Consider the following 15,057-nt stretch of genomic DNA (forward strand, 5'->3'; position numbering starts at 1 on the left):
GAGGAAGAGATGTGTGCTGAGCGAGCGGGGCCAGACGGGGGGTGCGCTCATTTCACCCAGCGGGTGAAGTGAGCGACCCGCTAGATTGGCCTGCATGCAGGCCAATCTAGCACCAGCGATAGCGATGCGCGGGGCTGCGCATCGCTATCACTGTAGGGGGTACACACGGAGTGATAATGCTCAAATTCTAAGCAATCTAGTCAGATTGCTTAGAATATCGCTGCGTGAGTACCCCCCTTTAGGGATCGCTTGGTACAATGATTTTTTTTATCCTCCCTGAGATAGCAGCTGTAAACAATAACTTAACCAAAAACTGAACTATTTTTTTAGGGTGGAATTGTGTGAATGGGATGTTCAGGGGAGGGGGCAACCTTAACACTGCTAGGAATAGTAATATCTGAGCGGAAGAGGCTCTTCCACTCAGACCGTAAAGCAGAGGTTCCCAAACGAGGTCCTCAAGGAACCCCAACAGTCCAGGTTTTAGCTATATTCATGGCTCAGCACAGATGGTTAAATCAAATTGACTGAGGTGCTAATTAAGTCACCTGTGGCTGAGCATGGATACATTTAAAAAGTGGACCATTGGGATGCCTTGAGGATCGCGTTTGGGAACCTCTGACGTAAAGGTATCAAGCAGATCAGAGTATAGGTGACATTTTCTTCTTCTTCTTCACCACACAATTCCACCACAGACAGATTTCTATTATTTTATTGGGGGGCAGGTAGAGGATGCTATCGTTTCATTATTATTGTTTCATTTCTCTCCAAGAAAAGATTACCACACATGAAACTATGTGGGAAATGTAATAACCTATGACTGGCAGTCATTGGCAAAGTTCCAGTGAGTGTATGTACAATGTTTTAGAGGGGCATTCATTTAGAAGGCAAATTCAAGCATTGTGTTTGTCCTGTATTGCAATAGGCTGAGTGTTGCTTTAGAGAACATAAATCAAGGGGCAGTAAATTGGATAGGATTATTATTATTATTTTTTTTAAATTGTGATTTTTAGTAACTAATAAATATAATTATGAACGAGATCTGTACATGAATAGTGCACTGAAATAAATAAATATTTAGCATTGTGAAAAGGATTTAAAAAGAACAGTTTTAGATACCACTTCAGTCTGTACGATGTTAAAGCGCCCACTCCCACTCTCCTGATTGCAGGCTATGTACGGTTTGTGCATTTAACTCAGATTTGATAACTATGGAAAAGGACACGTCCACAAAAGTATTTCTTATTATGAAGTAATAATAGCAAAATATGTTCCATACCCAAAGATTCCGCTGCTAAATAATTTTACAAAGCATACCATATAATAGCTGTGAGATGTGCAACAGATGTTCCAGCACTATTGAATATGTGTTAATAAAATACCCACAGTATATGATTCACAACTTATAGTTATGTGTCTATGTGACTGTCTTGGGAAATCACTGGTTAACAGAAATATTCAACTATGAAGAACGCAGTATAGCACAATTCAAAGGTTTATTATACAGTAATGTGCTCTCCAGACTGTATACTTACATGTAGGTGTTTTTATAAACCTATCTCTCTTTATTTTAGGCTGAATGTGCAAATTTCATTAAAGTCCTTCATCACTACAATAAGACTCATGTATATACATGTGGAACTGGAGCTTTCCACCCTCTCTGTGGGTATATTGAAGTTGGAAGCCCCAAAGAGGTAATGTCTTACGGCTGTTAACATGCCATAACATTGAGATTCATCAGCTATCACCTTTCTTCATGAAATATTGCAGCAAAAAATAATGATCTGACAAATGATGAATCATAAAGTTGAATGTTTGCACAAAAAACAGCAAATTTGTTCACACCTTTCAGATGTGTAAATCTCAGTCTTTAGTAAAAATAATACTTCTTAAGGATTTCTGAAGAAGAAAAATAATAATAAAGAAGATTGATAAGGTGATGACATTTTAAACCATGTGCCCATATGCTTTTCACTTGAGCCTGCAATTCAGTTTTTTATTTCCAAGAGTTGTCCGTGCAAACTTCCATATCTCTCTCTCTCTCTCTCTCTCTCTCTCTCTATATATATATATATATATATACATATATATATATATATATATATATCTTAAACCATCCTCAACAGCACCTAATCCCATGGTTGTCTGCCACCCTGACACTTATGTCAGTGTTTATTTACCCTGTACGTGTCCTATATTGTCTTCAACTGTGTAATATATATATATATATATATATATATATATATAGATAGATAGATAGATAGATAGATAGATATAGCTTTTTGTTTGGACCCAGAAAATGACAGTATAATATAGAAAAAGTATGCTGTACTTAAAGTTTAGCTGCATAAAGTGAATGTAGCACACCATTTGATAACAAATATAAATTAAGCTTTTTACTGTTTTTCCTAAATGCGGTCTAAAGAAAACCCTATTGCCAGTAGTTAAGAGGATACAATTGATTGATATATTAGTCCGCCATGTGAATTGTGTCTGTAATAGAGACCATCACTCACATAGAATCATTCTCTTACTGTAATTCTTGATCTTTCCTTGCAGGAAACAGTATTTAAATTTGACCTGCAAAACCTGGAATCGGGAAGGTTGAAGTGCCCCTTTGATCCTCAACCGCCTTTTGCCTCCATAATGACAGGTAAGACTCAGAGAGGCCAGAAACATTGAAACAGTTATTCTGTTCAGAAACCTAAAGACAATAATTCCATTCACATGCATGCAGTTTCCCATCATGACAAGACAAAGAATGTGCCTCTTATAGAAACACATGAAAGAGATGATGGATGGCAGTGTCATGGGTAAAGTCTACCTTTTCTTATTTTTAAGAACAGCTGAGGTTAGTGGATATTACAGCACTTTGTAAGTAAATAATACGCAGGTGATTGCTGTACACATTCCTGTTCCATAATTTACACTGTGTGTTTTTAGCATGAATGGAAAAATACAAAAACAAATGATAACAAAAAGTCTTAAAACTGTTCTGCAGAGGGTTTTTATTTTCAATTTCAATCTGCTATTTGTTAGACTGATATGTTTAACTTGGAAAAGGAAACTATAGTAAATCAAAGTTTGTATAAATAGTTTACTTATATAGCTGTGTTTGGGGTTTATTTACTGACTGTCACGTTCTAAAACCTGGCACTTCTGATTTTGTTTATGACCGAAATTTAAAAGGGCAATGATTTTACTAGTAAAGACACATTAAGTAAAAGCATTGTCCATTTAAAATTTGGGCATAAATATGATCATAAGTGATGGGCGTTAGAACTCTACGCTTATTAAATAAACCCCGTTGTCTTCTATTATTGAAAGGCTCCATATACGGGCAGTTTAAGAGAGGAGGTGGACCGTGTGTAGGTTTCGTACATTCTCCCTCCTCTCTGTGGTTCAGTAGTCTCTGGTATTTTGCCCATGCTTTGTTACCAGAGACTTCTATCTGGTGCCACTGCACCATTTTCCAGCATATTTGTTCTGCTGCTGCAGCACCAACATGGGAATGTGGAGTGGTAAGTACTAAACATGGATGATGGGTGTTCGATGTGGGCCACCCTGGATCCAGAGGATCCACTATAGCTATCACACCATATTAGTACTATGACATGATGTATTTTAATGACTGGCTATGTGTAACATGTTTCCTTCAGTCTTTAATAAACTGATAGCTGGCTTCCACCCAGCACTGCCATTTCTAAATCAACAAGCATTCAGAAATAGTAAATAAATTGTTTATGACAATGACAGCTGTATAAATGTAAACAGTGGACAGGAATGTAAATGCTTGCCCCTCCACCTGCATACATATAGACATATCAAACAGTAAGCAGAAATAGTGTAGTGCTGGCTATTGTCTGTTTATACAGTATTATATATATATATATATACACACACAGTATATATTTTGTATATTTTATATATATATATAGATAGATAGATAGATAGATAGATAGATAGATATAGGGGTATGTTCAATTAGGGTCAAAAGCTGTCGTCTGTCGAAAAAGGCAGCAGTTTCCGACTTTTTAAGGTCGAATTCGACCTATTCAATCCAAGCAGTTTTTATTCGACAAGTCGGGGAATTCGACTTGTGGTATAGCTGCCGATTCACATACTGTACTTTTGAGGGAAACGGGGCCAAATTCTATAGGATTTGGCCCCCATTTCCGACCATCTCAGTCCAACATAAAAAAAATGTTGGACTGAGATGAGGGACCTTACAGGAGGAGAGGGGGGAGAGCCGTGGGGAGATGGGAGAGAGCCGCGGGCAGACAGGGGAGAGCAGCGCTGTGCTGTAGTGCTGCTCTCCCCTGTCTGCCCGTGGCTCTCCCCCAGGAGGATGTGTCACAGCCGCGCCACTCACGGCAGAGTCCACCCGGCTCTAGCAAGTGAGATCACGCTTGCTGGAGCCGGGTGGACACTGCCGTGAGGTCTGGCGGCTGTGAGGCATCTTTCTGCAGCGCTGCTGTAGCGCTGCTCTCCTCCATCTGCCCGCGGCTCTCCCCGCTGGTCTCCCCCCCTCTCCTCTGCTCACAGGTCTCATCTCACTTCGACTTTTTTAAAAGTGGAATTGAGATGGGATTGAATAGGGGTTGTTGGATCCATTCCGACAAATGTATGTTGGAATGGATCCGACCATAATTGAATATACCCCATAGTGTGTACAGTATATATAAATTTGTGTTTTTTTAATGACAGCAGTACATCTCTGCCTCACTGGCAGCAGCACATCCCTACCTCACAGACAGCAGCACATTACTGCCTCACAGACAGCAGCACATCCCTGCCTCACTGACAGCAGCACATCCCTGCCTCACTGACAGCAGCACATCACTGCCTCACTGACAGCAGCACATCCCTGCCTCACTGACAGAAATACACATTTCTAAAATAAAAATTCCAAATTTTTTTAAAATTACCACATAACTCAAAGAACCTGACTTCAATTCTCTCTAAAGATGACTGGTGTTATGATGATCTGTGCAATGAACTTGAACAGGACTATTTTTTCCTCCTATTTTGTATCTGTTTCAGCCTACAGTACATTATCTTCATATAGAACATTTTGTAAGGACAGGGTCTATTTTATAAGATAGATATACCCCACTGGGTTGTGAAGTCACTCTATGATATACGCACGCCTTTGGTTGTTGAACACACGAGCGCACACCAAAGATGGAGTATAACATGGTGATCACTTGTAGGTAATGTGCTCCACAAATGCTAAGGCAAAATACCTTCACCAAACACTAATACATACAATTGAGGGAGCTTAGTGGAAAAGAGGCACATGCCACATCTACATGGATTTTGAATATTTGCTGCCATCAAGTAGCTTTTGCCATCTAGCATCTATTCAACTAACTTCTAAAATAGTGGCATGTACCTATTTCTCACCAGCATACAAATCCCTGGTATTATATTTGAAGACATATCTAGTTGAAAAGGGGCTTGTGCCTTGCATGTTTCTCTTTTCCAATGATCCCCTCAATTTTGCCTCTTATTACATTGCCATACCACTACTCAGATTTTGCCTCAATCCATTCTTTGGTATGAGGACGCCTTTTACTCTCCCTTTTCCTGCATTTTATAGCACACAGATTATCCACAGTATTTTGAGCTGTCATATTATTGTAGCTTGTATTTGTTGTGCATTAATGTTAGTATATTAATGTTCAGAACAGAAACATTTTTCATATTTTAATAGTGAGGAATATTCAAATGATCTAACCTACAGCTAGGATATGTCTGCTCAAATAAGTGCATGTTTGTCGGCCTACAATGACATTTAATAGTATGGTACAAAGTGAAATTATTCGTTTTGACAATCTTAAGGTGTGTACACACGGTGAGATTTTTTCTTTCGATTTTGACTATATAGTCAAAATCGCAAGAAAAGTTAGTGCAAATCGCAAGGTGTTATGCCACTTGCGATCCCAATTCGATCCCGATGCGCGGTCCCACCAGGTCAGTATCGCAAGAAAAGATAGACTGTGCAGGAAAGTCAATCCTTGCTAGATCGGTGTACTATCTAGTTCATCTCACATGTCAATTAAATCTCACATAAGACAAAATCTCACATAAGCCAAAATCGTAAGCACACATAGTCCATATCTCAAGAAAAGTTAGTCACAATCGGTGGTGCTGGGCTCCGGGGAGTTCAGGGGAAATTTCAAAGTGAAAATCGGGCATAGCAAAGATCTCACCGTGTTTACACACCATAAGAAAGAGATAAATTAAAATACTACGTTATTCACTGACACATGTGAAAACAAAAGCCCCCTACTTAATACTGGATGTAAATTGTGAACCACATGCCTCCTCAGTTATTTCTTTATAGTTTATAGTTGTTTATATAGACTATTTCTGATAGGTATGATATGAAAAGCTATTGGATCTTCTAACTTTAAATAAACTGTAGTCAGAAAAAGCATAATAGCTTTTTGTCTGAAGAAGATCAGAATGAAGGCCATCAGGTTGGTGAACTGGAATTGGTAGGTCCTCCTCCAAATTTTCCTATGGGGCCAGACCTTACCATCTTCCACCCATGCTTGTAAGAGTTTGCACCATTACTTAGCTGTTGATACAGTACTCCATAAATTACCTCAACATCATAATCCAGTTAATAAGCAATTTGGCTCATATTGTATGCTCAATGGTCATCTTCCATTTGAAAAATCAATTATAAGTACAAGCAAGGACAAAAATATTTAATATGAATGAAAAAATTAAAGAACAAGGAAAAGCCAAATGTTTTATATATTCCTAAGACTCAATCTCTACTGCCAAAATAAGTATATAGGAGAAGCCAAGACTTTAACCTTCTTTTAATAGGGATGTTCTCCACACCATTGCTATGGAAGTTTTCAATAAATATTTCACTTTATGAGTTGGTTTCCAATAGATTTTGAGTACCGGATACTAGAGATGAGCGGGTTCGGTTTCTCTGAATCCGAACCCGCCAGAACTTCATGTTTTTTTTCACGGGTCCGAGCGACTCGGATCTTCCCGCCTTGCTCGGTTAACCCGAGCGCGCCCGAACGTCATCATGACGCTGTCGGATTCTCGCGAGGCTCGGATTCTATCGCGAGACTCGGATTCTATATAAGGAGCCGCGCGTCGCCGCCATTTTCACACGTGCATTGAGATTGATAGGGAGAGGACGTGGCTGGCGTCCTCTCCGTTTAGAATTAGAATAGATTAGAGAGACACTTGATTTACTAATTTTGGGGAGCATTAGGAGTACTCAGTAGTGTACAGTGCAGAGTTTTGCTGATAGTGACCAGTGACCACCACTTTTATTTATAATCCGTTCTCTGCCTGAAAAAAGCGATACACAGCACACAGTGACTCAGTCACATACCATATCTGTGTGCACTGCTCAGGCTCAGGCCAGTGTGCTGCATCATCTATTATCTATATATAATATTATATATATCTGTCTGACTGCTCAGCTCACACAGCTTATAATTGTGGGGGAGACTGGGGAGCACTACTGCAGTGCCAGTTATAGGTTATAGCAGGAGCCAGGAGTACATAATATATTATATAGTGAGTGACCACCAGACACACAGTGCAGTTTATTTAATATATCCGTTCTCTGCCTGAAAAAAGCGATACACACAGTGACTCAGTCAGTCACATACCATATCTGTGTGCACTGCTCAGGCTCAGGCCAGTGTGCTGCATCATCTATATATATTATATATCTGTCTGACTGCTCAGCTCACACAGCTTATAATTGTGGGGGAGACTGGGGAGCACTACTGCAGTGCCAGTTATAGGTTATAGCAGGAGCCAGGAGTACATAATATTATATTAAAATTAAACAGTGCACACTTTTGCTGCAGGAGTGCCACTGCCAGTGTGACTAGTGACCAGTGACCTGACCACCAGTATATAATATTAGTAGTATACTATCTCTTTATCAACCAGTCTATATTAGCAGCAGACACAGTACAGTGCGGTAGTTCACGGCTGTGGCTACCTCTGTGTCGGCACTCGGCAGCCCGTCCATAATTGTATATACCAGTGACCTAACCGTGGTTTTTTTTTTCTTTCTTTATACATACATACTAGTTACGAGTATACTATCTCTTTATCAACCAGTCTATATATTAGCAGCAGACACAGTACAGTGCGGTAGTTCACGGCTGTGGCTACCTCTGTGTCGGCACTCGGCAGCCCGTCCATAATTGTATATACCACCTAACCGTGGTTTTTTTTTCTTTCTTTATACATACATACTAGTTACGAGTATACTATCTCTTTATCAACCAGTCTATATATTAGCAGCAGACACAGTACAGTGCGGTAGTTCACGGCTGTGGCTACCTCTGTGTCGGCACTCGGCAGCCCATCCATAATTGTATATACCACCTAACCGTGGTTTTTTTTTCTTTCTTTATACATACATACTAGTTACGAGTATACTATCTCTTTATCAACCAGTCTATATATTAGCAGCAGACACAGTACAGTGCGGTAGTTCACGGCTGTGGCTACCTCTGTGTCGGCACTCGGCAGCCCGTCCATAATTGTATATACCACCTAACCGTGGTTTTTTTTTCTTTCTTTATACATACATACTAGTTACGAGTATACTATCTCTTTATCAACCAGTCTATATATTAGCAGCAGACACAGTACAGTGCGGTAGTTCACGGCTGTGGCTACCTCTGTGTCGGCACTCGGCAGCCCGTCCATAATTGTATATACCACCTAACCGTGGTTTTTTTTTCTTTCTTTATACATACATACTAGTTACGAGTATACTATCTCTTTATCAACCAGTCTATATATTAGCAGCAGACACAGTACAGTAGTTCACGGCTGTGGCTACCTCTGTGTCGGCACTCGGCAGCCCGTCCATAATTGTATATACCACCTAACCGTGGTTTTTTTTTTCTTTCTTTATACATACATACTAGTTACGAGTATACTATCTCTTTATCAACCAGTCTATATATTAGCAGCAGACACAGTACAGTGCGGTAGTTCACGGCTGTGGCTACCTCTGTGTCGGCACTCGGCAGCCCGTCCATAATTGTATATACCACCTAACCGTGGTTTTTTTTCTTTCTTTATACATACATACTAGTTACGAGTATACTATCTCTTTATCAACCAGTCTATATATTAGCAGCAGACACAGTACAGTGCGGTAGTTCACGGCTGTGGCTACCTCTGTGTCGGCACTCGGCAGCCCGTCCATAATTGTATACTAGTATCCAATCCATCCATCTCCATTGTTTACCTGAGGTGCCTTTTAGTTGTGCCTATTAAAATATGGAGAACAAAAATGTTGAGGTTCCAAAATTAGGGAAAGATCAAGATCCACTTCCACCTCGTGCTGAAGCTGCTGCCACTAGTCATGGCCGAGACGATGAAATGCCAGCAACGTCGTCTGCCAAGGCCGATGCCCAATGGCATAGTACAGAGCATGTCAAAACCAAAACACCAAATATCAGTAAAAAAAGGACTCCAAAACCTAAAATAAAATTGTCGGAGGAGAAGCGTAAACTTGCCAATATGCCATTTACCACACGGAGTGGCAAGGAACGGCTGAGGCCCTGGCCTATGTTCATGGCTAGTGGTTCAGCTTCACATGAGGATGGAAGCACTCAGCCTCTCGCTAGAAAACTGAAAAGACTCAAGCTGGCAAAAGCACCGCAAAGAACTGTGCGTTCTTTGAAATCCCAAATCCACAAGGAGAGTCCAATTGTGTCGGTTGCGATGCCTGACCTTCCCAACACTGGACGTGAAGAGCATGCGCCTTCCACCATTTGCACGCCCCCTGCAAGTGCTGGAAGGAGCACCCGCAGTCCAGTTCCTGATAGTCAGATTGAAGATGTCAGTGTTGAAGTACACCAGGATGAGGAGGATATGGGTGTTGCTGGCGCTGGGGAGGAAATTGACCAGGAGGATTCTGATGGTGAGGTGGTTTGTTTAAGTCAGGCACCCGGGGAGACACCTGTTGTCCGTGGGAGGAATATGGCCGTTGACATGCCAGGTGAAAATACCAAAAAAATCAGCTCTTCGGTGTGGAGGTATTTCACCAGAAATGCGGACAACAGGTGTCAAGCCGTGTGTTCCCTTTGTCAAGCTGTAATAAGTAGGGGTAAGGACGTTAACCACCTCGGAACATCCTCCCTTATACGTCACCTGCAGCGCATTCATCATAAGTCAGTGACAAGTTCAAAAACTTTGGGTGACAGCGGAAGCAGTCCACTGACCAGTAAATCCCTTCCTCTTGTAACCAAGCTCACGCAAACCACCCCACCAACTCCCTCAGTGTCAATTTCCTCCTTCCCCAGGAATGCCAATAGTCCTGCAGGCCATGTCACTGGCAATTCTGACGAGTCCTCTCCTGCCTGGGATTCCTCCGATGCATCCTTGCGTGTAACGCCTACTGCTGCTGGCGCTGCTGTTGTTGCCGCTGGGAGTCGATGGTCATCCCAGAGGGGAAGTCGTAAGCCCACTTGTACTACTTCCAGTAAGCAATTGACTGTTCAACAGTCCTTTGCGAGGAAGATGAAATATCACAGCAGTCATCCTACTGCAAAGCGGATAACTGAGTCCTTGACAACTATGTTGGTGTTAGACGTGCGTCCGGTATCCGCCGTTAGTTCACAGGGAACTAGACAATTTATTGAGGCAGTGTGCCCCCGTTACCAAATACCATCTAGGTTCCACTTCTCTAGGCAGGCGATACCGAGAATGTACATGGACGTCAGAAAAAGACTCACCAGTGTCCTAAAAAATGCAGTTGTACCCAATGTCCACTTAACCACGGACATGTGGACAAGTGGAGCAGGGCAGGGTCAGGACTATATGACTGTGACAGCCCACTGGGTAGATGTATGGACTCCCGCCGCAAGAACAGCAGCGGCGGCACCAGTAGCAGCATCTCGCAAACGCCAACTCTTTCCTAGGCAGGCTACGCTTTGTATCACCGCTTTCCAGAATACGCACACAGCTGAAAACCTCTTACGGCAACTGAGGAAGATCATCGCGGAATGGCTTACCCCAATTGGACTCTCCTGTGGATTTGTGGCATCGGACAACGCCAGCAATATTGTGTGTGCATTAAATATGGGCAAATTCCAGCACGTCCCATGTTTTGCACATACCTTGAATTTGGTGGTGCAGAATTTTTTAAAAAACGACAGGGGCGTGCAAGAGATGCTGTCGGTGGCCAGAAAAATTGCGGGACACTTTCGGCGTACAGGCACCACGTACAGAAGACTGGAGCACCACCAAAAACTACTGAACCTGCCCTGCCATCATCTGAAGCAAGAAGTGGTAACGAGGTGGAATTCAACCCTCTATATGCTTCAGAGGTTGGAGGAGCAGCAAAAGGCCATTCAAGCCTATACAATTGAGCACGATATAGTAGGTGGAATGCACCTGTCTCAAGTGCAGTGGAGAATGATTTCAACGTTGTGCAAGGTTCTGATGCCCTTTGAACTTGCCACACGTGAAGTCAGTTCAGACACTGCCAGCCTGAGTCAGGTCATTCCCCTCATCAGGCTTTTGCAGAAGAAGCTGGAGGCATTGAAGAAGGAGCTAAAAGGGAGCGATTCCGCTAGGCATGTGGGACTTGTGGATGCAGCCCTTAATTCGCTTAACAAGGATTCACGGGTGGTCAATCTGTTGAAATCAGAGCACTACATTTTGGCCACCGTGCTCGATCCTAGATTTAAAGCCTACCTTGGATCTCTCTTTCCGGCAGACACAGGTCTGCTGGGGTTGAAAGACCTGCTGGTGACAAAATTGTCAAGTCAAGCGGAACGCGACCTGTCAACATCTCCTCCTTCACATTCTCCCGCAACTGGGGGTGCGAGGAAAAGGCTCAGAATTCCGAGCCCACCCGCTGGCGGTGATGCAGGGCAGTCTGGAGCGACTGCTGATGCTGACATCTGGTCCGGACTGAAGGACCTGACAACGATTACGGACATGTCGTCTACTGTCACTGCATATGATTCTCTCAACATTGATAGAATGGTGGAGGATTATATGAGTGACCGCATCCAAGTAGGCACGTCACACAGTCCGTACTTATACTGGCAGGAAAAAGAGGCAATTTGGAGGCCCTTGCACAAACTGGCTTTATTCTACCTAAGTTGCCCTCCCACAAGTGTGTACTCCGAAAGAGTGTTTAGTGCCGCCGCTCACCTTGTCAGCAATCGGCGTACGAGGTTACATCCAGAAAATGTGGAGAAGATGATGTTCATTAAAATGAATTATAATCAATTCCTCCGCGGAGACATTGACCAGCAGCAATTGCCTCCACAAAGTACACAGGGAGCTGAGATGGTGGATTCCAGTGGGGACGAATTGATAATCTGTGAGGAGGGGGATGTACACGGTGATATATCGGAGGGTGAAGATGAGGTGGACATCTTGCCTCTGTAGAGCCAGTTTGTGCAAGGAGAGATTAATTGCTTCTTTTTTGGGGGGGGGTCCAAACCAACCCGTCATATCAGTCACAGTCGTGTGGCAGACCCTGTCACTGAAATGATGGGTTGGTTAAAGTGTGCATGTCCTGTTTTGTTTATACAACATAAGGGTGGGTGGGAGGGCCCAAGGACAATTCCATCTTGCACCTCTTTTTTCTTTTCTTTTTCTTTGCATAATGTGCTGATTGGGGAGGGTTTTTTGGAAGGGACATCCTGCGTGACACTGCAGTGCCACTCCTAGATGGGCCCGGTGTTTGTGTCGGCCACTAGGGTCGCTAATCTTACTCACACAGTCAGCTACCTCATTGCGCCTCTTTTTTTCTTTGCGTCATGTGCTGTTTGGGGAGGGTTTTTTGGAAGGGACATCCTGCGTGACACTGCAGTGCCACTCCTAGATGGGCCCGGTGTTTGTGTCGGCCACTAGGGTCGCTAATCTTACTCACACAGTCAGCTACCTCATTGCGCCTCTTTTTTTCTTTGCGTCATGTGCTGTTTGGGGAGGGTTTTTTGGAAGGGACATCCTGCGTGACACTGCAGTGCCACTCCTAGATGGGCCCGGTGTTTGTGTCGGCCACTAGGGTCGCTAATCTTACTCACACCATCAGCTACCTCATTGCGCCTCTTTTTTTCTTTGCGTCATGTGCTGTTTGGGGAGGGTTTTTTGGAAGGGACATCCTGCGTGACACTGCAGTGCCACTCCTAGATGTGCCCGGTGTTTGTGTCGGCCACTAGGGTCGCTAATCTTACTCACACAGCTACCTCATTGCGCCTCTTTTTTTCTTTGCGTCATGTGCTGTTTGGGGAGGGTTTTTTGGAAGGGCCATCCTGCGTGACACTGCAGTGCCACTCCTAGATGGGCCCGGTGTTTGTGTCGGCCACTAGGGTCGCTAATCTTACTCACACAGCTACCTCATTGCGCCTCTTTTTTTCTTTGCGTCATGTGCTGTTTGGGGAGGGTTTTTTGGAAGGGACATCCTGCGTGACACTGCAGTGCCACTCCTAGATGGGCCCGGTGTTTGTGTCGGCCACTAGGGTCGCTAATCTTACTCACACAGTCAGCTACCTCATTGCGCCTCTTTTTTTCTTTGCGTCATGTGCTGTTTGGGGAGGGTTTTTTGGAAGGGACATCCTGCGTGACACTGCAGTGCCACTCCTAGATGTGCCCGGTGTTTGTGTCGGCCACTAGGGTCGCTAATCTTACTCACACAGCTACCTCATTGCGCCTCTTTTTTTCTTTGCGTCATGTGCTGTTTGGGGAGGGTTTTTTGGAAGGGCCATCCTGCGTGACACTGCAGTGCCACTCCTAGATGGGCCCGGTGTTTGTGTCGGCCACTAGGGTCGCTAATCTTACTCACACAGCTACCTCATTGCGCCTCTTTTTTTCTTTGCGTCATGTGCTGTTTGGGGAGGGTTTTTTGGAAGGGCCATCCTGCGTGACACTACAGTGCCACTCCTAGATGGGCCCGGTGTTTGTGTCGGCCACTAGGGTCGCTAATCTTACTCACACAGCTACCTCATTGCGCCTCTTTTTTTCTTTGCGTCATGTGCTGTTTGGGGAGGGTTTTTTGGAAGGGACATCCTGCGTGACACTGCAGTGCCACTCCTAGATGGGCCCGGTGTTTGTGTCGGCCACTAGGGTCGCTTATCTTACTCACACAGCGACCTCGGTGCAAATTTTAGGACTAAAAATAATATTGTGAGGTATTCAGAATAGACTGAAAATGAGTGTAAATTATGGTTTTTGAGGTTAATAATACTTTGGGATCAAAATGACCCCCAAATTCTATGATTTAAGCTGTTTTTTAGTGTTTTTGGAAAAAAACACCCGAATCCAAAACACACCCGAATCCGACAAAAAAAATTCGGTGAGGTTTTGCCAAAACGCGTTCGAACCCAAAACACGGCCGCGGAACCGAACCCAAAACCAAAACACAAAACCCGAAAAATTTCAGGCGCTCATCTCTACCGGATACTGCATCATTTAAAAAGGCCTATGTATGCTATTGAGTTCCAACAAAAATCCAACTATAAACTGAGGATTTGTGGTATCTTACAGAGCAATTATGCTAATTAGATAGAATTTACCACATGCTTACTCAGTCATTTTTGTGTGGCTTTTGCAGAACTGCATAACATGATGCATGTAGCAAAGCAAAAACTAAAAAAAAAATATAAAAATATATAAATATAGTTTTAACATTTAAAGACTAAAACATAAATGTAAAACAGTGTGCCATTTGTACCTTTGCTTAGTACTCTGTTTTAAAGATAAATCAAAAACCACTTTCTCATTTTATTTACCACATCTTAGTAAGTGTAGTTCTCCAAAACGTTACTCAGATTTTATTTGGATGGTGCATAACACTTCTAAAATGTCTAACATAAAATCAAGTATGAAAGTCCTGGCAAACTAAAAGTAATTCAGCTCAGAGGGCTACAGAACAATTTTAAATGAATAGCATGTTAAACGTTTTCCAATTCCAAAACTAGCTGAACCACAGAAGAGCTTAAACACCAGATCAAATCAAGAGAGTAGTTATGTTGTGTTTAAACCAATTAGCAAATATAGTATTTTCCTAATAAGAACACT

General features: G+C 42.9%; 1 protein-coding gene across 3 annotated transcripts in view; it reads left to right on the top strand.

Moving 5' to 3' along the window:
- The window catches only part of SEMA3D (semaphorin 3D), a 293,106-nt gene that overhangs the window by 154,526 nt on the left and 123,523 nt on the right, over positions 1-15,057 (top strand). For all 3 annotated transcript variants that reach the window (XM_063926929.1, XM_063926930.1, XM_063926931.1), the window contains exons 5-6: positions 1,572-1,691; positions 2,557-2,650. In XM_063926929.1, coding sequence (XP_063782999.1) covers positions 1,572-1,691; positions 2,557-2,650 — 214 coding nt within the window. The remainder of the gene's footprint in view (positions 1-1,571; positions 1,692-2,556; positions 2,651-15,057) is intronic.

Source organism: Pseudophryne corroboree, chromosome 6 (assembly GCF_028390025.1).
Source record: "Pseudophryne corroboree isolate aPseCor3 chromosome 6, aPseCor3.hap2, whole genome shotgun sequence".
In the NCBI taxonomy this organism is placed as follows: domain Eukaryota; kingdom Metazoa; phylum Chordata; class Amphibia; order Anura; family Myobatrachidae; genus Pseudophryne; species Pseudophryne corroboree.